Source organism: Pagrus major, chromosome 20 (genome assembly GCF_040436345.1).
Source record: "Pagrus major chromosome 20, Pma_NU_1.0".
NCBI lineage: Eukaryota > Metazoa > Chordata > Actinopteri > Spariformes > Sparidae > Pagrus > Pagrus major.
In genome coordinates, this window is record NC_133234.1 from 13,037,977 (window position 1) to 13,062,305 (window position 24,329).

At 45.3% G+C, this 24,329-nt stretch overlaps 1 protein-coding gene across 1 annotated transcript in view; it reads right to left on the bottom strand.

Annotated features, from left to right (window-relative positions):
* ntn2 (netrin 2) overlaps positions 1-24,329 on the bottom strand; it is a 47,499-nt gene that overhangs the window by 14,575 nt on the left and 8,595 nt on the right. The window contains exons 2-3 of the mRNA XM_073489865.1: positions 15,613-16,898; positions 1,769-1,957 (exon numbers count right to left, since the gene is read on the bottom strand). Coding sequence (XP_073345966.1) covers positions 1,769-1,957; positions 15,613-16,663 — 1,240 coding nt within the window. The 5' untranslated portion in view covers positions 16,664-16,898. The remainder of the gene's footprint in view (positions 1-1,768; positions 1,958-15,612; positions 16,899-24,329) is intronic.

Here is a 24,329-nt window from a genome sequence, read left to right on the forward strand (position 1 = left end):
TCACCCACGCTGTTTTTTAAATGTTCTGGAAGTGATTCTTTACCTTCATCAGGATCAACAGAATCAAAAACACTGCCGCTCTGCTATTGATTTGAGTATTTTCCTGAGCAACAAGTACAGGAAACTGGTGTTGTTTTTGCAATGAGTCCAGCGAGAGGAGAGAAACGCTTCCAGCATAATATCAGGCTGAAAAATATTCACTGCAAATGTGAAATAATAAAGGGGTAAAATACATGTTTCCATGAGACATGCCTTGGTCAAGTGATAATATCATGTGGTGTGTGGTATGGGGAAACATTCTGTGGGACAGCCAGAAAAGCTTCGGGCACAGTGTCAATTCGTTTCTCTCTGCTATGGTATGGCAACTCAGACGTGCTGATGTTTTTCAGTCAAAGTTACCGTGACCGAAACATGTTTCCAATCATAACTCGCGACTCCTTTTAAACTTTTTCAGAAATGACATGATTACACAAGTATTAGTAAGGTTAGAACATCTCAATCAGCTTTTGTTTGAACATTTCGTAAACACTTGAAAAGTCAAACTGAGCTTAAACTAATAATCCGTGACGTTTTCATATAAATAAATATTCATTCTGCTACTCTATTACTGATTGATATCACACAAAAAGTGATTCACATTAGATGTCGTAATCAGAGTGGTTGGTTGATTCCTTCCCGGAAAAATACTTGTGTGTCATGTTTCTGACAGCAAAAAAACAACTGGGTATTTGGAGCTGTAGGAGCAGTGATCACCCACCATGTATGATGAGACAAACACAAAACCACTGAGAGACACTGGAGTGGACAGTTTACCCCAAAATCACAAATAAGTATTTTTCCCAGAGACAAAGCTGGTGAGTTTTTCAAATGTATTTTTGTTGGCACATTGAGCGGCACAAGCCGACTTCCATTATATTCGAGAGAAGGCAGACATCCTTACGGCCGATATCGCCAAACCTCTGCATCTCACACTGAAACAATTTAGATCGATAAACAGCACAGCAGATAAGTGGAAAAATGTGTGTTTTTGATTTTGGGATGGATTGTCCCTTTAGATTTTATCAATGTAAAATGCAACGAAAATAGATCAGAGTTGCTGTTTGATTGTCAAGTGAAGCGTAGCAATGAGCACCTACAGCACCGCAGAGTACAGGATCTCCTGAATACAGTGGTGGACTCAGGATGTTTGAGGGGCAGGGGCGAAAAAAATTTAAAAAGGGCACCAGCTGACACTGGGTGGGCACCCTAGAGGACACTTTATCATGTTTTATCTACCATAGGGGCATCCGAGAGGGCACTTATGTGGTGCTTTTTTGGACATGGGGCCATTGAGTCCACCAGTGCTTGATTACCACTTTAAAAAACTATTAATAAACAAATAAAATCACAGAATTAAAGCAACATTATGTAGAAATTGGTTTCTGATTGTATCACCACTGTCATAATACAAATCCCAGGTTCTTAAACAATTTGTCAGACGTAATGTACAGTAAGTGCTGACTACAAACAAAACTCATTAGGTCATAATGTTACGTGTTGAAAACTTGTATCTTGAAGTAAACGTGTGTAACACTGTGATCCTCCCCTCTCACTGAATTTAGACAGTGCAGAAACAAGTGATAGGAGGGCAGAGTGGTTGAGACAGAGACACCATTCACCTTATTACAAGACACTGTACCATCAACATGATTTTGAAGGTATAAAAGCTACATAATGTTGCTTTAAGTCGTGCTCTCCACAGCGTCCTCTTTTTATTGACTCTTCTTACCTTTGCAGGCTCGTCGGTGAGTGATCGGCCTGGCCATGTCTCTGTAAAAGCCCTCCTTGCAGTAGTGGCAGTGTCGGCCCGCGGTGTTGTGGCGGCAGTTCATGCAGACCCCTCCGCTCTTCCTCCCCGACAGCTTGTACAACTCCATGTTGAATCGACAGCGACGGGCGTGCAGGTTGCAGTTACACGCTGCGCGGGAGAGAGGAAAGTTGACATGGTTAGTTGTGTGATAAAAGATATCTTCGCAGTTTTTTCCCCTTGTGGAGTCTAAGTTGAGAGTGTGCACTGCAGTGAAACATACATGGTGCATATCACAGGAGAGCTGGGAGAGATTTTCCAGTAAAGCAGTCATGAGTGCTTTATAATCCACACTGCGGCTGTGTGCTTGGCTGCTATTCCAGACCTCATCAATCAAAAGTGATATTTGCAGAGCTCATTTTCTCCATTTCATAATTAATGAATTCGGCTTCTCTCAGCCCATTAGTTATTAATCACTGGAAAGAGAGACATTAATTTCATGAATCACTGATGAGTAAAGACTTCTGAGATCTATTAAAGGCGAGGCCGATTCCGATAAAGGAATGGGCTCGAGCTAGCTGTCCTCTAAATGAGGCGAGCCGGGATATATGGGACATGTGAAGTGAGGTTATATCTCTTCACAGTCTCTCCCAGTTCCACTTGAAATCCGTCCGATTCCTTCATGTCTCTTTGCTTCACAAGCCTTTCCAATGATTCCTCCATATTAGACCACACTCACCAGCTCTGACATTATTCATCAGCTCCGTTCACTCTCTACATGTGGGGTTTGCATTTGAGGAGCTTAATGAGAAACCTGCCCTTCTTGTTTGTGTAACAGAGTTTGATCCAGACCCTCTGCTGGTTAAATCAGAGTCAGACCTGGGACCTGAAGACTTGGCCGTGGCTTCAAAGACGATCGCTGCAGAGCTTAGCTCCAGTTCAAAGTTACCCGCAGATAAATTAGGAAGGGGTAAACAACTGCAGAGCTGTTTGACCAAAAACATCAACAGTTATGGCAAAAGAGGATTATTAGGGCATCACAACGGAAGGTGATATTAATTAACTCTAATCTGGTGTTTGAGAAAAACACACTAACAATAGATGTTTGGAATAGAATAAGACACAACAATGGGGGATAAGTAAACAAGACTGGCTGAGGGACTGAGGGCTGTTTTGTTTGTGTCTATATGTGTGGCTTTGTGTGCAATGGAGGGACTGGTGAGTAGGCAGAAGAACATTTAGTACAGAAAACATTTCTGTAACTTTCCGAAACCCATGATCCAACATGCACACCCACATCACACTGTGATTGGCCAGTTGTGCAGAGGTGAGAAAGGAACCAGGGTCAGAACTTCTCTCTTCTCTTATTTTTTTCCATTCTTGACACTATTTCCTGCGGAAAACATGTCCTGTGAACTAGTTCTGGTCAGGCATACTGCAGCTCCTACAATGCTAAAATGTGTTATGGCAAAAAGCAACGTAATGCTTTTACTTTGTATTTTGCAATCCTGCAAAACTTTATTAAAGGAGACCTTTTATGCTTTTTCAGTTTTTTCGTTGCCTTCAGTGTGTTATAGAGGCTCTTGTGCATGTCAAAGGTCTTGAAAGTTAAGTCCATGCAAAGGGGAGCTCCCCTCTCCAACAGAAAACACAGCTCCTGAAACTCCTCGTCAGTAGTCCTGCCTTAAATTCTTTGACTTCTTGACATCACACTACATCACCATGTCAAACATTTGCACAATTTATCCCTATATCCATGATGGAAGTGAAGCCACCTGGAAGCCAAACAGTGGGTCTGGCTCAGGCGTGTGTGAGCTGAGCAATCAGAGCAGACTGGGTATTCAGGAGGGGAGGCCTTAAAGGAACAGGAGCTACTGTCCAGTGCGTCTCAATGCACAGGACAGTATGAGAAAATGTGTTTTTTGAGCATTAAATTGTAAACCTAGGAGTAACCCAAAATAAAATTATGAACCTGATAATGAGCATAATATGTCTCCTTTATATGTCTCCTAATATCTTTACATTTTGGGAATTTCCCTCAGTCTCATTTTCCCAGGAGTTAGATGAGAATTTTGATACCTCTAATGTCTGCATGGTAAATATGAAGCTACAGCGGGCAGCTGCTTAGCACAAACACGAGCCAATCTACTATAAAAACTGAAGTGCAAAACCGACACACCATGGCGTCATGCGGATTACGTGTGGGACTATTTCTTGGCAAGGTGCAATTACTTTCTGAAGTTATTGTGCCTGGCCAAGAAATCATCTGGTACATAACCCCCATATCACAATGAATTGTTTTTACACTTCAGCTTTGGCATGCTGTAAATTTTAAAAGATGACTTTACTTTAAAAAAAAAAACAGTCAGGAAACTGATTACCCCAGAAATAACGAGTATGCAATTAAATTTAAGTTGCATGCGCCAAAGTTTTGAACAACTTAAAATTCTTAGTCTAATTGGTAATTTTAACGTTATCAGTTAAATTTTTTTAAAGTAACAAATGTGTTAGATTTTACAGTGTAGCTGACACATGTATCTCTGCTGCAGCCAAGGTCACTTCTGCAGTTACATCGAGCTCAATGATCCTTGCAATGTTAGATGGGCTCCCTGAAATTGATCACAAATGACTGTTAATGTCACTGGTGGCTCTTTCACAGGAGAAGAAGAATCACTTGATATTAAGTAAAAAGCAGTGAACGATATGAATCGCCATCCGCACTGAGAGGGGACGCCTGGCACCAGGTTGGGAAAGAGGCCCAGTTTTCCCTGGTTGTAGACCCTGGAAAAAAAGGGGGGAGCACATTCCCAGACTGTTTCCCAATTCCATCTGGTTATTATGCAGCCAAATTTGTTGGGAATTCTGCAGTTAATGAAATGTTGTTTCGCGCATGGATCCATATCGAGGCAGCGATGTTTATGTAGAGACACTGCATGATCTTTTGCTGTACTCTCATGAGCCGGTAAGCCCAAGATGAGGGTTGAGCTTTGACCCTAGAGAATTGTCCAAAGGAGATATGTAGGCAGTTTAAATCCCTGTTTTACCTGACAAAATATACACCATATTGATGACGTACTGACATTGTGATTGCTCCTCCTTGTGTGCATATGTGTGTGTTGCTGCGTCTGTATCTGGTGTGTGCGCATGTGAACAACCAAACAGCCTGTCCAACTTCTTCTGAGAGGAAATGTGACAAAGAACACACCAGCTCCGGTGAGTGGCTGGAGCTGCTGGGGGGGAGAGAAACGAGGCAGGGGGACCTTGATTATGATCAAGCGTCTCAAACACACACACAGCTGTGAGCACTTGTGTCCATTAACACCTTGTAGCGGAACATGAAAGCGACGGGTCACATTTTCTCCCCCAGCCGAGGTACCGACGGCCCTCTTATGGCATCTTCTCGATTTACTGCCGTGCAACAAGATCGTCCAACAAAGTGTGGTGCGGGAGAGGATATGTTGGAGTGTGGAAAATGTAAAGAAAGTGCCAGAGTTTAACCTTTAAATGATTTAGCATGTGTAGCAGCGATGGCTGGGAATGGCTTAACAGCGGCAGAGAGAATGAGAGGATTAGTTTCTGTCAGAAATAATGGAAGTAATCGAAAAACATGAATGAAAAAGTGATCTAAGGTTAATAACTGAGGAAATTAAATAAGCAAAAAACATTCATGGCCTCGAGAAGGTGTTTGTATGTGTGTGTTTTCCCTGGTGTGCATGCTGCGTGCAGTTAAGTTCAGCTCGGCGCTGCAGCTGCCCAAAGATCCTGGAATGTTTATGGGTTTGTTTTGAAGTGCTTGTGCACACACACACGCCGACACCTTTCCCCCCCGATTCCCCCCCCAGCCTCCGCAACAAACCCCCTTCACCCAAATTAGGCTCAGCGGGGATAACTGAACACCGTTGAAGGCCATTTTTCAATTCATTAACACATCAAAGCCTCACTAGTTCTCCGCAAAACACTTGCTAATTCTTATCTGTTGGAGGGAAAAGCAGACATTTTCGGCGCACAGTTTCATGGGTGGTGGAAAGTGGGCAAAGAAGCGGTGATGCTCCTGTGAAAACGTCTCCTTTATGGGTCACTGTCCAATTAAAGGATGCGTAAATGTGGTTCCTCGTGTTGTCGTGGAAATCAGACAACAAACACAAGCTAGAGGCTTGGCAAACGGAGGGATGCCGAGACAAAAAAAAAAAAAAATAAATAAATAAATCAAGGAGAGAATAGAGGAAGAAACCCCTCGGAAAATATTAGAGGAGGGAATAGTTGCAGCAGTTTGTCATGAAAATGAGCAGTGCCAAATGCAAATTTATGTGGTGGGAGTAAATATCTTGTCATATCCTCTGTACAGTTCACGGACACAGAAAGGCAATATTTCAGGTAAGATTGACAGGAGAACACCTCAGTGTGTATTACAGCTTCCATGGCAGGTGCCTCAACAAGTCACTGTGCTCCGAACAAGCTCACAGCCTGCGCTGTCAAGTCTGCTATGACAAATTGGCCCGTAAAGACTGCGCTCGACAAATAAAATGCAAGTGTGTTTGTGGAGCGCACCGCCTCTCTGTTCCCCTCCATATGTCAGGGATAAATCTAACCTCATTTTTCCTTCAGCTCCACCAAAGCCAACCCGGTAAGCACAGCCAATTGATTTTGGATGCCTGTGCAAAACCCAAATCCCATGGCTAAAATTGGTCCTTGAAAATTGGAGAGGGCCGCTCTCCCACCACCACCACCACCACCTCTCCCCTCTTGGCCCAGGCCACGGTCCAGACCTGCTGCAGCAGCCCCCCGCCCCCCCCCTTTAGGTGCCCTCCCCGCCTGGCCAAACAGGCACTGCTATATGGGCTCCTGCCATCATGTGTGTGTGTGCCGGTGTGTATGGTGTATGGTGTGTGTGTGTTTGGGCTGAGTTCCGCCTGGCTGCTCCAGCCACCTGCTCAGGGCACCGGGGGTAACACCCGGTTAATTAGCTCCTCATTAGAGCCAAAGGAGTGTACAGTGTGGACAAACGCACATACACACATTCACGCACCCCCACACATCAGAGACGCTGCTTCAAAAAGGTGGAAACCGCTCGCAAAATGACACGATCGAGTGGCAAAAGATACAAAAAAGGCAAACAGAAGTAAGGCTTAAAGCGATGTAAACACTGCTGGGTCTGTAGCCTTTAATGAGCTGTGGACAACAAGCTGAGACGAAGATTTAAGAACTCTAACAGGAAACTCCTGTCGCCCTGCTGTGTGCATTACATGGACCGTGCTATGATGTACACAGGAGCTTTTACCTCTTTGTGAAGTCACTTTAGCGCCACTTGCTCTTTCCTTCTCTTCCACACAGATGTATCTTTCACTTCTGGCTCTGACACCACGTCTCAGCTCTCCCCTCCCTCCGCTGGTTTCTGCGGTTAGCCTCACGCCGTGGGCTTAAGAGCCGGCTCTTGGGAGCCCTTTTGAACTGAGAGTCCCCTTAATTCCTCTCCTACCCCTCCCTCAAGCCTCCCCCTCTCTCTCTCTCTTTCTCTCTCTTTCCTCTTACTTTCATGAGACCCCGTCTTATATACTCTCACTGGTTGCCTCTCTCTCAATCCTTCCCCGGCCCTTTCTCTTGTCCATCCTTCCCTCCATCTCTCTGGATGGCATCAGGCAGGGAAAGACTTTAACAAGATTAGGCTGGAGGGTTGCCAGGTTAGGGGCCTGGTGTCAGTGGAGAGTTGAGTCCTTAGCTCTGTTCCCTCTCTCTGGTCCACTTCACTTCCCCACATCTAAACATTGTTATCTCTGTCCCGCCTATGCCTTCCCTCTCTGTGTCTGTCTCGCTCATTCTTTTTTTTTTTCCACAGGCAATATCCTGCAGTCCGGATCACAGGAGCAGAAGTAGACGACTGTTGTGCAATCAAATTATCATGGCGAATCAGTAAAAAAAGTGATTATTATGCCATGACTCTGGTCATACACAACCATGAGGTGCACCCCGGGGGATGCGTGCGATGCCTGGGCTGGTTTAGAAATAGAAAGTGACAGATGGAACCTACTGTGTAAATTCACCATTGTGGCCAGAGATGACAGTAGAAATGGTGAGAGGGGAAACCAACTGTTTTAGGGTTGTAGCGCAGGGCCGTGTGTGTGCTGGGCTGGTAATCGGTGACCCAGAATTGAACAGTAAAATTAGAGGTCAAAGGTTAAGCTGAAGAAGAATATATTAAGATAAGAGGCAGGAGGTGTCCGAAAATCGTGAACGAATCCACTGCAATGAGTCATTTTTTTCATTTAGATTTATTTACCGTTACTTTCAGTTTAGAGGGGAAATGTTTTGGCTTACTTGCTTTGCAGTCAGGGTTAGTTTCTTCCAATTGAATGGTTTGATGAGAATGAAATGATGTGAATCTTACACTTTATGAGCGTTCATCCCTTAGCAGTTACAGGGATTTATACCCCTATCACACTTGATACAGTAAAAACACTATCACCCACTAACATCTAGGAAAGGGTACAATCAGCATTCAGTCCCAGGTCAAATGACGCTGCAGCAGTCACGGGTATTTATCAGCTCCAATCATCCGTGATGGAAACATGACAACCAGGAGGCCACTTTAGCTTTTGCCTTTTTTCCCCGACGTGCTACTTTGACGCGCTGCAATGCAGTGTGTTTACCTGTGTTTTAAAAAAAACTGCATACATGCACTCATTTAAGTGCAAAGATGGTATTATGTGATCTATAACAAGAAGCACTGACAAGCTTCTCTGGCTCATTGTGGCAAAGCTGATGACATCACCAGGGTCTTTTTCTCAGACCTGATAAAGCCCTCCTCACAAACTACAGAAGACATTATGCAACTGTTTTCATGGTTCATCAACTTTAATCAACCAACCTTTAATTCAACAACTTTAATTTTTCATCAAAGCCAAACTTGACTTTGTACATGATGGGACTATAAAATCTGAAGCTTTCAGACAGGTTTCAAGGTGTAAGGTTGATGTGAAACCCCTGGGTTGAAAAGCAGAACTTGGTTGGCTGCTTCCGGACAATGTAGTGAAGGATTTGTTAACAATACTCACACCAGACCTGTATATTTACATACACTAACCAACAACATGCATTACATACTGTATGAATGTATGCAGCACATACACACTGACAGCTTGTGTGAGCCACAGTCACACAAAACCACATCTAACAGCAGCCAAGAGATCATCGTGCGCTCATTTGTTAACAAACATATATTTTCAGTGAAAAGCCTCTGAATCTTGCTGCCACCAGCAACACCGGATGACAGCCAAAAACCACATATTTTCTCAGGCAATAGAGCGCAGAGGCCTGCGACAGCATAAAAACTGTTAGCAAAACAAAAAGAATTCAATAAGAGAGGAAAAAACGGCTGATTTCAGCAAAAAGACAAATATATATATATGAAATCAAAGACGAGGTAGCGGAGAGGAAAACGTCCAGGCAGAGAGTTAATCTTCGACAAGAGTCGGTTACACAGGATAGAAAGGGGAGAGAGCGCCGGCGGTGACGGGCACCTCAGGAGGTGATTGCTACCATCTGTGGGGGAGAAGCTGATGGGGGCCTGGGAGAGCAGGCTGGGCACACTGCAGCTCCACCAGTTTGCTTTGGCACGGGGATGAAACGCTACATCGCACTACTAGATTACATGTGGCTCTCACACATGCACAAGGAGATGCGTATGCACACACACACACACACACAAACACACACACACACACATACACACACTTCTGCCTCGGGCAGCCGCAGCGCATTTCCTAAGGTTTTAACCCAGCTGACATGAACGCTGTTATTTGACACTTTGCTGTCTTTAACATTTGTTTCACCATGTTTCCTGCTTGCCAGAGAGCCTTTATGGGTGGCTTCATGAGAAAAAGCATCAATCCTCTGCGGGTTGGCCAAGGACCAAAGTTGCAATACTGACAGAGGGAATAAAAGCAAAGAGCAGAGCTAAAGTACAAACCAATCAAACTGACCGAACCCTTGTTGTCTGGGCCAGATAAAGGAAGTACCTCTTGCTTCATGCCCTTAAAACGCCACCGAAACAAAACTCACACACCGCATGTTTGTTGGCCTCTCCGAGCTGCAGCCCCTGCGTCTCACGCTAACCACCCCACAGGCATCATTTCATAGGGCTGTTGATTTTAGAACAACATTCCTTGGCTGTGTAATTATTCGAAAGCACAGGAGGTTTCTTTCTCAAAATCACTTTCTTTCACTGTGCCACCCCCCCTCAACACACACACACACACACACACACACACACACACACACACACAAACATCTCCTGCTCATTTGTGTGTCGCGCTGTAAGTAATTGAAGTGTCGGTTCCCTGTTAGCCTCCAGCGACAGGCGACGACGGCGGAGGTGGGAGGAGCGGGAGGGTCTTTAAGTCAATTAGCGAAAGTAGGAACATGGCACATACATGCGGTAATATAACGGCAGCTCTGGCTTGTTTCATCCTCGCCCGTCTATATTTGGCATCTCGCTGAGCTTCATATAACGTTGCTCCCTAGGGATGGTTAACGAAAACCTCAGCTGGCCTCGGAGGACAATTTCAGGCTGCTGTGTGGAAATTCAAAGCAATCGGGTGACATTAACTTTGCTCTACCCGAGTCCAAACAACACTGTATGGCTCAAGACCAAACAACATGGTGTCGCAAGAACAAAAGCACACAAATCCTGCTCCTCGCCATGCTGCGATTGAGAAACTATAACATGTGGCATCAAAATCATGCAAACTCACAAACTGCGCCACGGTTTCATGAATGTCTTTCTTTCATGTGTTCAAGAATGAGGTCATTCTCAATCACCAGGCCTAAAGAGTGTCTTGACGAATCTGCGCTACGACTGGAACACGGGCCTGACCTCTGCTTGCCCTTGCGAGGAGATGTGGAGAGGCGGGGGGGGAAATGGTGTGAAAGGATGGAGGAGGCCTATTTTGAAATTCTAATCAGCATCAAGTAACCATCTGCCCCTTGTCGGCGATGGGGAAAAACGAAGAGCGAGAGAAAGAGAAATACGTTTGTGCTTCTGTGGTCTTCGGAGTTTCCACAGACCTGCGGGCTGTGATCTGAGCCCTGTTCCTGGCTACACATTCACACACCTCTGCTGGTTCACGCTGCTCTCCCTCAGAAACCCATCTGTCAAATTCCCCCTAATTCCGGCTAATAGTTTCCACAAAACAGAGGCTGAGCCCGTCGTAAACCCACAAGCCCGCACAAAAAGTTTGATCGGGCGGAGTGACAAGGATTGGATATCTTCTCCTTCTTGCGCTGTAAAACTCAAATTAAGCAGCTCATTCATTAAGTGTGGCAGACGTGATCTAATAACATCTATTATATAACTTTTTTGGAGGTAGTGACTAATTTGTGGGGATTTCCCTCCAGGTGATGACATGGACTGATGAGGGTCTACGGTGAGTACTTCTTTCGCTGATTGATTTAATTTCCCAGGATACTCCTCTTCCTCATTCAAAAAAGCAGAACACCGTATCACTCACTGGACTCAGTATGTCTAAATTTACTATTCAAATATTCACCACCACACCCAAACACTGCAGCAGAGCAGGAACACCCAGCTCTGCTACCAACCGCAGCTAGCTCACCTGCATTTCTGGCAAATCAGCCCGAATGGCAATCCAAACAGCCTTCATGTGACCTCTGGATTTTAATGCTATGAATGCATACCAGTGTGCCTGGCGCAACACCGGGAACAGACCTGGCTTGGCTGGTCCATTAGGGATGGATGGTGTCTGGCCCAGCGTCCCATAAGCAGTGCTGTGGACTTCCTGCAGTCCAAAATGAGGGAAAGGAAGGGCTGGAGAATAGAACAGCTCGGTGCCGCAGCCAAACAGGGCCAAGATGGCTGCAGAGAGCTCCTCCGCCGCCATAAATTATCATCTACTCAGGATGTCACATTGTCGTTGAGTCCACAAGAGGCCTCTTCATCTTACACAGTGACTTTGGCAGAGTTTATTACGCCATGATACACCGTCTCACATTTTTAAGTCAACATAAAAGTATTTACATTACAGCATCGACCATGCCAGCAGAAAAGCCAATACTCAATCACTACCAGTAACCAAATAGCTCTTATCCATCTGTTTCCTCATTCTGTCCTGCGGCTCAAACTCCGGGGCAGATAAATCACAGCTTTTTCCATCATGTCTCCCTCAATACAAACAGACACGCTCCTTTACGAGGCTGCCCTCTCTGACTACTAGAGCAGAGGATTTGTAAACCGATGTCTCGAGGCAGGATTCATCGCGAGGGAGGCGGCAGATGGGCGTGTGTGTGTGTGTGTGCATGGCTTGTGTCTGGAGACAGTACGTGAGCTTGCCAAGAGCTCAGACAGTAATCTTGGTGCGGTGCATGTCAAACATTTAGCGAGGCAAGCGAGCAATCCAACCAGCCTGTTGGAGAGAGTGTTCCTGTTCTACAGGGTGAAGGCTTGGGTCGAGACTGCGAAGAGCGAGAGCAAAGCCTTAACAATAACGTCCAAAGTGGTGAAATCGGCTACCAGGCACATCATTTCTCAAGGACTGACACACACAGAGGTGGGGTGTGAAACAACTATTGATTCTGCTCCACATCTGCCCACAAACCATCTCCCCGTCAACTTAACCTTGTCACCACCCCACAAAGGATCATGACCTCAGCCCCGCCCCCCTTTCAGACCCTACCTCCAACCCAAACACCCGCAAGGCCTCGCGAAGGCTCCGGTGACACCTAGGGGACTCCTCGGCTCTGTAACTTGCCACTCTTACACACTCACCCAGTCTAAATACTTACACCTCGCTGCCACGGCGGCGTGCCTCAGGGCTCCCAGTGAAGCCCGCCGCCATTTGTGCACCGCGTGAGAAAGAAAAGCAAGCAAGAGAAATCAACAAGGGGCGGTTGCTTTTTAATATACACTGGAGGGGCTTTTTTAATGCTACTTCGAGGATACTTTGGAACCGTTTCTAGCTGTAAAGAGGCCTTTTAACATGAAATTGGGGACATCTGGGACTGGCTTTTTTGGCGTGTCCGGATGTGTGATCAGGTATAGCGTGCAACTTTGCAATAGGCATTAACTGCCCTGTATCAACACTAGGATTAGGTCATCAGAGTTGGCTGGAGGAGCCGGGCTGTTTAGTCCAGAAGTCGTGGATGGAAGTGACATATCAGTCCCGCCGAGGAGGGATCTACGGGAAGCGGGTGTAACATTTCGGAAACAGCTACGGGACATTTGAAAGAGGGCGTGTGCGAGAACACACTGAGGGATTCACAGGATATTGTTGTGAAAGGAGGCTAGGTGTGTGAGCGTTTGTGTGTATCTGTGAGTGAGTGAGGGTGTCGAGGGTAGATGGGGAGCCAAAGTCAGGCTGGAGTCCAACGCTCCTCTGGCTCTGTCACTCTCTGTCCCCTTTAAACAGATCTGGCACCGTTCAATGCTAAACATGATCCCAGGCCAGCTCACTGGGCAATTATAACATGTTAGAAAAATATACACTGTTTTTCTGTTTTTTTCTTCTTCTCTCGGGCTGTAATTTGACTTCATTATGGGGTAAGGTTAAAACGGGGACAGTGGTTTCTAATATGGTTTTATTTTCCTGCGCTAACACATTTTTATGACAAGCAAAATTGACCTGAATTAAGTTCCACCTATGTCTATTTATACTAACAGAGAAAGTTGTAAAAATTACCACCAAAGAAACGCCAACATGTTGGAGAAAAACACGGCGAACATGGCTTGAAATTAATATACGCGCTAAATGTCACATCAAAAACCTGTTATCATCTAAAAGCCTAATCCAATACAAAGGTAATCCATTTAGATTAACAAAAATTGCCACAGAAATTGCCATAATTTTACCTGGCAGGCTTTCAGAGCCCGTCTGGATGACTTTTACAAAGCACATCTTGAGGTAAAAGCAAACGCTGCCAAATAACATTCTTGGATGACTTAGCTGCAGCCGTGTGCCAATGACTCGAGCTGTTGTCATCCGCTGTTTAGACTTGCTCGTGAAAAAGAGTATTTTCATAGACAAGTCCAGAAAACATGATTTTGTTGAAAGTAGGCCTGTAGAGGGACGGTAAATAGAGGGGGTGGGGGGTGGGGATGGGGGGCTGATGGGAAATGCAAAAGGAAAGGATGGGCTCGTGTTTTGAGAGACGTTTGCCAAGGTTGCGAGCTCGACCACTCTGTGCTACCAGGACTCCTCACCTGTGTAAACACAAACCCATCCGGTGTGTTCTGGAAACATTCTTAATTACCCATGTGACAGTCAACCACAGGTCATAATAGTTAAAGCTCTCCTTTTTTACCTCCCTCTCTCCCTTTCCTGGTGTGTGTGTGTGAATAAATTGTTGGCCGTTTTAACACCGCTGTCCTCATATCCTGAAAATGAGGGCTGAAAAGGTCACGACTCGATCCAAAAGAGAAGTAAACAACCTGGATTTTCAAATATGCTCTAATTTTCATACACTCACCCACTCTGCCATGAATTCTACTTTTACGAAGCTTGTAATTATACAATTATTGTCGTCGTCGTCGTCATCAAAAAGGTAATAACTGTACTTTATGTTTATTATTGAGGTCATAGTGGATGGTGGTGCTGTACTGGAGTGCATTATATTCAAAGACTAATATTCTGTCATGTATGAAAATGGAGTGGCCAGAATATTAGAAACACCTCTCAGCGTAATGCATTACAACATTACAACCTCAACGATAATCACGTGGTTAAACGGACAGTCCACCTCAAAATCAAAGATACATATTTTTCACCTCTCACCTGTAGCGCTTTTAATCTATCTAGATTGTTTTGGTGTGAGAGATATTGATCACAGAGATGTCTGCCTTCTCTCAAATACAATGGATGGCACTCAGCTTGTAGCGCTCAAACTGACAAACTCAACAGCAATGACTCTTTCCAGAAATCGTGACCCAGTTACTCAAGACAGATCCACAGATCTTGTTGTGAGCAGTTTCATGTTGGAACTCTTTCCTCTCTACCAAACTACACCCGGCGACTGTATCACTGGACACAAGGGAGCATGCATCTACTCATGGACGAGAGGCTGGTACTCACAGAGGAGCACAGTCAGGAGAGGCAAATGGTTGGGGCCTCCCAAAGAAATTTGGGAAAACTTTGGCACATTTTGCAAAGATAACTATAAACCCCCTTAAACCTCTTATAACGGCACTTTACTGAGCACCACTGCTGCCTCAAACTCAATGATTTATATGTCGATGATTAGTGATGATTAATTTAGGTCTTAATTGTTCTGATTTTGGGGTGAACTGCCCCTTTAAATTAATACCTACATTGTACGGTATCTTTGTAAAGGCAGATTTTATGGCAGAGCTGATGCATTAGTTCACATGACATTGTACAAGTGTACCTAATGAAGTGGCCAGAGAGTGTAAATGGTGTGTGAGAGTGTTCAATCCCATTCCCTCATTAGGAAGTCTGAGATGTATTTAGGAGATTGTCTTTGGGAAATACTGTAATGAGGCCGTGATTCATTAGAAGGGAAAAGAAGCCAAACATGGAAGAGAGCTTATGAAGGAGTGGGTGTCAACGTATCACATTTGCATAATCCTTTTATAATGGCCACTAAATTTGATATAAAAGAATTAAAGGGTATGTATTTATCCTCTGATGAACTTTATAAAGCCACTGTATGAGGTCTCCTTTTAGAAAGTGTGCTAAATGTAGGCTGTCAGAAATGGTCTGCATTGTTTCCAGGCAAAGAGAAACCTGTAGTATGTTCCACAGCAGACCAACTGAAACATGTTAAAAGCACATAAAGAATGACATATAGAGGGAAAGACTTACGCAGACACTCATTGGCCTCGCGGGCATTGGCCCTCTGCCACGGCCGGTCGTAGTGAAAGGGCTTGCAGCGGTCACATTCAGGTCCCTCTGTGTTGTGCTTGCAGTCGCACACCAGTTTGCCTTCCTTGTCTTTCAGGCAGCGGGAGCCGTGTCCGTTGCATTTACACCTCCCGCCCACCTGGAAGTCTCCTACTGCATAGAAATAAGTTGGCAGCGTCGATGTCACCGCTGTGGGGTCGTCGTCCCGCCCTCCGCTGTTGCTTCCAGCACCCAGTCCCAGCTCCCGGGGTAGCTGAGGCCGGCTGAAGACCACGCGGATGTCGGTGACAGTCACCCAGTCCTGAAGGACGGGGCTGTTGTCGAAGTCTTTGCCAGAGGGCCGTCCATCCAGAGTGCTGAAAGCGATGAGTCCTCCAGAGAGCGGGTAGAGGTCAGTGTGGCCATCTGTGCATAGAGCTTCCTGTTCGTTCTGCTTGGTGATGGTTGCCTTGTTGGGCCGATTGTACATACGTCGGCACTGTGAGGAGTAGAACTGGTAGGGCATCCAGGTCTTGCCGTAGTCCATGCTTTTGTATATAGCCAGGGACTCGGGTCGCGGTGAACAGAACTGCAGGCTGACGTAGGTGATCTCAAACTTTTTACCGAGCGAAAGGGTGAGAGTCACGTTGTGCGGCGAGGTGTTCAGATTCTCAGACTGCCAGCAGGTGAGGTTGTGGGCTGAGTTGAGGTCAGTGAGGTAGGATGCAGGGTGGGCACGGCGAGGGTCGGCTGCATCGCAGATTTGGCACGTGCGCACAGAAGGCCGGTCGTCGCCCCGCTCCACCACGCTGCAGGAGCGGGACGGAGGCCGGCCGCAGACGCTGGACACCGCCACCTCCTTGCCGAAGGCAGCGTTGATGAACTCAGGGATACAGCGGCGGGCTGCTCCTGAGTCGTCATAGCAAGGGTCCGGCGGGGTCTGCTGGCCTGCGAAGGGGTTGGCGGCACTGTGGGTGGAGGCTGAGCATGCCAGGAGGCACAGGCCCAACAGGCACCTCCAGGGTTCCCTCATCCTGCTCAGAGGGCCTGTGTGTGAATGTGTGTCTGCGTTTATGCACCGATGAGTGTGTGTGTGTACCCACAAGTCTGAATGTGGATGTGTCCTTGTGCAGACCTGTGTGTGTGTCTGTCTGTCTGTCTGTCTGTCTGTGTGTGTGACTGTCCCCTATGTGTGTGTAAGTGTGAGTCAGTGGAAGGAGAGTGTCTGCGCTCAGTGACCCTTCACTTCAGGCTGACCAGAGCCCTTCCTGTAAGAGAGAGAAACAAACAGTAAGGTCAGTGTTAGACATATTTTTACCATAATAGGATATGAAATAGAAAGTGACGCCTATTGAATTCTGCTGCATAAAAAACAAGTTAGTGCAATCCAAACTAAATGTGGCTCTTTGATTGTATCTTTTGTACTGTACAATTACGAGTGAATGTTATAAAGAACTAAAAGCCTGTCAGAGGATAAGACAGTTGGACGGGTGGGGGGCCCAAGAGAAAGGATGTGACCATTTAAAGAGAGACATTAGTGGCTGCAAGTGACTGCATCCTGAATTTCAATGCCGGCCTCTCATTCAGCACTTCCATTCAGGTCAAAACTGGCCAAGCCTTCTGGTCATGCTTGAGCAGCATGGCAGAAGTTACCCTATAATCCCTGGTGATGCTGCAAAGCAGTGGACCGCGGGTGACCCCGGTCAAACCTCTGCTTTAACTATTTCATATACGAGGACGCGGCCCTACTTTCCTCTTACTTGATTTTTGCCGGAATTTGACGGGAAATCAACCGTTGCAACACTATTGTCACACAGAAAAGGCTGCATTATGCTCATTCACTGAACCAGAAAATTCACAAAAAAGTGATAGCTATTTGAAGGATTATAGAAGGACTGAGGCCATTCAAGCCTTTCTAAATCTCTCGGTCAAGATAGGTACCTGGATGACATCATTCATATGCTCGCAGCTCAGCGAGGGGCCCTCTCGCTCCCAAAGAGAGAATGATTGAGGGGCGCAGGAGGAGAAAGCTCCGAGGCAAAGAAAAAGACAGAGAAAGAGATGTATATGGCCTGAGGCTTTCCCTTCCCTAATCCCCTTTTTACTTCCCTGGGTGTCAAACCTAGAAGAGCCCCATTTCAAAACAGACAGCTGAGGGGTTGAGAAGGCACCCCAGCCCTCTTTGCGAGGTATTTATTAGATTACAATGAATCACACCCACCGCCTCTTACCCCTCACTCTCCCTCCTATACCACAGCATCCCTCTTCATCTCCGTAGAACAAAAGGCCGCCTCTGTATCCACTTCAGTCAAGCGGGGAAGGCAGACAGACGGATTTAAGGGGAGTCGGAAAAAACAAAAGTTTCGTTCTTTTCTTACGTGAGGGGGTCCGAAGCTAGCAGCCCTAAAAAGGAGCCCAGTGGCCTGGTAAATAGGACCACTCGTCTGTGCTCAAGTGCTTAAACCCTGCCATTTGGCCTCTTCTCAAGCTCAGAGAAGTGGGTGTTAAAGGGAAATAGTGTGAGGGAATTATACAAAGCAGAGAGACAGTGAGGAAGAAAATGTCGCAAAGTGGAAGTAAGACTGCTTCTATCACTGGAAATTGGCAGGTAAATACATGTATTTCAAAATGTCTGATTCATTACTAATATTTGGAGAAGAAATTCAAACTGTGAATTTTAATATTTACAGTATTAATGAGGTGATAATACAAACTCAGAAATATCTGTTTTTACTAAAACTGAATCAACAAGATGTTTCTCAGAGGAAAATAAGGTCCCCAGAACACTGTTTGAAGCTAGAAATGTGGCAGGGTCCGCCAAATATAAACAGTAAAACAGTATGAAATTGTGTTTTCCTTTAAGGTCAGTTTGTATATTCAGTTGGTTCAGTCATGAAAACAAAGAGTTTGTTTAGGCATAAAAAAAAAAATCAGTCAATGAAGATCTTTCTCTTTCCCCAAAACTACATAGTGCTCCTTTAAAGATGCTCCAAGAAATCCGAAGACCTGTACATGAAAACACTTTTTTTTTTTTTAAATCCCCTGCTATTATAATATTCAACTTATGAAAAATGGATTGCAGGGAATGGGCCTGCTCATAAATGACTGTTCTATGAGTGTGCCTTGCCAGGACGGATAAGGACGTTGATCAATGACATGTGTCCGAGGACGAGGAGGTTAAAGTGGGCACGCGGGCGGGAGTTCATCAGCCGAGGCACTCCATCAAAAGCCTGGCCGCGGTAAAAGCTGGCGGGCCCCGACACCCACTGGGGAGGGCATGGAGAGACGGCTGATAGAATTAGCAACTCATTAGCATCCCGGCCCAGCTTCCATCAGCAGCATGTTCATCCAAGAAAAGAGACAGCGGGGAGGCTCTGAGAGAGGAGAAGGGGGAGCAGGAAGGAGGAGTGGAAATTATGACAGGTGAGGGAAGAAAGAAAAAAGAAGGAGTGAGGGGATTATTCAGTCTCAGAATATGACGGGCATGTCGTCGAGGGAGTGAGAGGAAGTTCGAAAAGTTTTTACAAAAATGAAAACCCAGGCCGGAAAACACTTGACAGGCTTAAGAGATTTGAAAAGAGGACAAACAGGCACGAGGAAAGAAGAGTTTCAGTCGGTAAGAAGGAAAAGAGGGACACACAAGGGGGAGAGAAAACAGCGAGGGGCGCGACAGTGATAAAGCAGAAACGACTCGAGGGAGGGCGAGCGAGGACAGATATGAATGGAAGCAGTGGGAGAGAGGGAAAGTGACAGAGATGGAGGGGGGGTGGGTTAGGGGAAGGACATAAAAAATGAGAGAGGCAGAGATGGAGAGAGAAACAGAGGGGAGACAGATTAAGGTGGAGGACTGCATCAGTCTGTGTCTGGACTTTTGGATGACTAAATATGGTGCGGTCCGTGTGCCGCCGGGCCTGCTGAGAGATTCTTCCAGGGTCTGGTGCTGTCAGGCGCGTCTGGCAGATGAGCGTGTAGGTTAAACAGAGAGAGAACAGTGACAAGGCTGTTTAATTCCACTCTGTAATAGATGCTAGCCTCGCAGCAAGTGTTAACGCTTCTCTGAGACGGCCCGACAACACTACGCTCTGGCAAGAAGCTGCTCTTTATTAAAAACATATTCTTCGTAAGACTAGCCTAAGACTAATTCTGCATGACGGTGGAGTTGGTCGACCTTTGAAATACTAAGAGTCTGTTTCAGCAAGAAAATTCTCTGCTTTCAGCATCGACAGTGTGTTTAACAAGCCGCAAGTTTCCTTCAGTGGGGGCAGACATTGTCTTTCATTAAGTGTGGTTGAAGTAGCAACAGCTGCAGGCCCATGTCTCCGTCTGTTTGAAGAAGACAATGAATACCACACAGAAATGCTGTTGGCTGCAGCTTCATATTCAGCGTGCAGACTCACATACCATTTTCTAGCAACCACGGAGACAGATAAACGATATTTGAAACTGATATACGGTTAACATAATAATAATAATCAGTGGTTGAACGTAACTAAGTATAATTTACTCAAGTACTGTATTTAAAACTTATAAACATACTACTGCATATGTGAACAAAAGTAGTATAAAGCATTTTGTAGCTCCAGAGGACACAGCATGTAATCTGATGAGTTGCCTCCTGTGATGTTAATCAGAAGCTTAGTTGCATTGTGGGTAATGTAGGCACACGTTTTTGAAAAAGCAGTCCACTGGTCTGCATTGCACTCCTATAACACTGTTGGACTCAAAAACAAATGATCAAAATCGATACAGCAGAACCAGAGATATCGCCTCTTTTTATTCAACGCACTCCTCTTCCTTTACAAAACCTGGCACCTACATTACCCACAATGTAACTTAGCCACTGAGTGACATCATTGGAGGCAATTCATCAGATTCAATGCAGCTTCCTCTCGAACAACAAAATATTTGGGAGTCAAATATTGTACGTTTTACTCCACTGCATTTATTTGATAACGTTATCCATTAGTTACTTTGTAGCTTCAGATTATTCAGTGTTGATAGGCTATTACCCATGAACATGTAACTAATGAGATATTGTTGTGGGCGGGACATGACTAAAACCGCAGAGTGAGCATATTTCCCAAATGTGAAATTATTTCTAGTTTTGATATTGGCTACTTTTCTGTTTACCTTTAGTTCAAAGATTGCACCTTTAAAGTTGGATCCGACACCCAGCACACAACCCTACCACCATCTGGTTTGTTAAAAGACAAACTGTTCCTGTGGCAGCTAAGCCATTTCCAAGTGAATGGCTGCTTGGAGCGCAGTGACAAATACGAACTGCACGGCCAATTCATCACTGCAACATTCCTCCGTGGATTAATGGCAGGGAAAATGCACCGCCGTGCTACAATCCCCAGTGGCTGAGCTACCGCAGTGTTAAATAATTTGCCCATTAGTATTATGGGCACAGTATGTGAATGGATGCAAAAAATATGGGGCTTTTAGAGTGGAAGCCCCCCTGCATAAAAAGTTGTGCATCACCACAAAAAGCCACTCAGGCCATTTGGCTATTGGAACGGATTCAATGGTTTTAATCAAACAGTGACAGGCCAATTAGAGAAGGTAGATGACGGGGGGCAAAAGGAAGGGAAATTAAATTAAAACGAGGCGGGTGAGGAATGGAGGGAGCAACAGAGAGCAGCAGGGAGACAGGCGGAGAGAGAGAAAGACAGGAACAGGAAGATGACAGGGTGGTCCGCTGGTTTCAGCAGCGTTTTTTCAGCTTCTCCCTGTCACCGGGAGATCATCCCATGTTGAGTTGTCTCTCTTTCAAGCGTGGGCGCCTCTGTCAGAGTTCACAGATTAGGAAAACAGAAGTCGCTGAGAGGCTTTATTTGGCTTGGGTGTAGAGGAGGGCGCCGTGGGAGGTGAAGATAGGAGAGGGACAGCTGAGCCACTTTGTATCCCAAGTGGGAGCTTTTCACGCTGCTTCGGAGAGTCGGTGTGGTGGCCCCACTATGGCTGAGAGTGAATGGAGGTCTACGGGGTCGCTTCTCTCGGCTGACAGCAAGCTGGGGCCCAAACTGGTGCCCTGCTGTCCCTCCAGCCTGCTGTACAGTAATCCCTGGTGGGGTTATTAGTGGCTGCCCAGAACCATGGAGGACTTTTTAATTGGGTAACAACAGGGCCACCTCCACTCTCATTATCATTATGGAGAGATGCATTGTGTGAGTATAAAAGAACAGTGAGAGCAGCAACAAAGTCAGAAACCCCGCTGTACACAGACAGCACATGGTTTGTAGTTGAAGCTATTCACCTGAACATCAGAGCTTCACATACAGGATTATTTTCATTATTGATTCATCTAAGGGCTGAAATCATATTGTGAATATATTGACGGTGATTTCTGCATCACAATTTTCATTTTCACTTAAAATTGTGATACTGTGACATTTGATGGCATCTGTTCACTATAAGAACAACTGGTTCTATATAGAACCTTTAAGGGTTCTATAGCTTGGTACATATTTGGCACCCTCAAAGGTTCTATATAGACCATTTCAGAGGGTTCATTTAAAACCCGCATGGTTTTTTTTGCTGCTGAACACATTCAAGTTCTATATTGAACCTTTTAAAAGTTCAATCATCATTGGATTCCTTGAAATTTGCTTTATAAATGCTAACTATCATTATATATCAATGTTTTGTTACATCTATAACAAGATTTGTAGCATGACAGACTTCATTATAATGTTCCTTTGACACACATTTTACCTTTATCAAAAAATGCAGCTTCTGCAATTTGGATACTTTTTTATTATTTGTGCAGTCCTAACTAATCTGTTGATTCTTTTTAAACAAGATGTCAAATAGTGTTGAGAATCTGAATTTCTGAGAGCCTGTTCTAAATCTTCATATTGCTTGTTTTCGTCAGACCAAAATCCAATGAAGTTGGATTTTATGCCATTTACAATGATATAGAACAGAAGACATGCAGCAAATCCTCATATTTAAAAGTAGAACCTGCAGATTTTATTCACTTATTCTACAAAAAAAAGGTAGAAAATTGATTGATTATAATTTAAATGAGTTTTAGATTAAAGGTTCAATATGTAAGAATTGGCCAGCTGTTGAAGTCATACTCAAAACAAATAGAGGGCAGCATATCACCAGAGTAACAGCTAACTTCTGGCTAACTGTAGCTGCCATTAGCTAGTTAGCTTCGTTTACCGTGCATCTAGTGGTTTAAATTTTGGAGATACATTTTCTGTCAATAGACTAATCAATAAAATGACTAATTGGTTCAGCACTAAACACATCCTTACCATCTGTATCCTCTCTCTCTCTCTCTCTCTCTCTCTCTCTCTCTCTCTCTCTCTCTCTCTCTCTCTCTCTCTCTCTCTCTCTCTCACACACACACACACACACACACACACACACACACACACACACACACACACACACACACAGAGTAATCTGATAGGTAAATAAACCTGTCCAGATGAATCAACATGACTGACAGGCCTCAGGTAACAAGGGTCAGATATTAGCGGCCTGAATTCCACTTGACGATAGCCGTCTCCGCAGCGGTGACGACGGTCCTGCTGTTTGTGTAAGCGTGCATGTGTGTGTGTGTGTGTGTGTGTGTGTGTGTGGTTGGGGGGGTGGGGGGGTGGAGGTGTGGGGTACTCTGAGTTCCTCGCTGGCATTCATTAGGGACCGAGGAGGAGGGGAGGAGGAGCAGGGAGGGCCGAGGGCAGGAGGGGGTCAACTCTCACAGCTGAGAGCGTCATTAGCCGGGGGATCACTGACAAATTTTTAAAGACCGCTTATGTCTGCTCAGAGGCTCCGTGTGTGTCTGGAAGGTTTAGTCATGGGGTTTTTTTCTTTACTCAAATTCTAACTTTCAAAACTGCTCACTAGAGCAAACTGCTGCACCTGATCCAGTGGCCATACCTGAGCTAGTTGCTACCTGTTACTGGGCTAACACATTTCAGGCACTCAAGTGTTTGTAAGGTTAAAGACAAATCAGGAGACAAATAAAGTATTGTCAATAAGTGAAATCATCTCTGCCCTTCGATCTCTGTAATCTGGCAGAAGAGAGACACTGCAGTGAGAAGCACAGAACGCCCTGCAGAGGAATGCAGCAGCTTCTGTGGCCCAGCCCACACGCCTGGCCCCGAGTCCGACGGCGGTTCTTTAAAATCAACAGAACCTGATCCAGAACCGAGCAGGAGGAGAGAAGACAGACAGCGCGAGGTGGAATATGAGGTCAGGGCTGGTTCTCACAGATTCACAGACAGGAAGTCGCGCTAAGCTCCTGCTCTCTGCAATTGTGCACATATACGCATTAGTAGAAAAATGCTGATAGGACAAGTTGTGGTGTATTTTTCTGTTAATGAAGTGTTCTGTGAGGTCAGTGTTTTCGGTGAGAAAACGGGAGGCGTAGGGAGGGGAGAGGACATGAGCAGGCAGAAAGTTCTGAGCAGCGGTGACTCACTGGGCTCGGGGTTAAACAGGGTTAATTTGTGAGAGACAAGACAGGAAAAAGCAGATATTTAGAATAAGAGGGGCTCTTTGTTTCATTTTCACACGGATTTTATGTCCCGACACATCGAAACATTGTTCTGTTTGCTGTTGCAACAACAACCGTTAACTGTGGTTTATAGTGACTTAAATAAAACGTCACAAAGAGAAAGATAGAGACAAATACACGCTGACTATGAGCCAGATCTACTTTATTTACTTGATTTCCT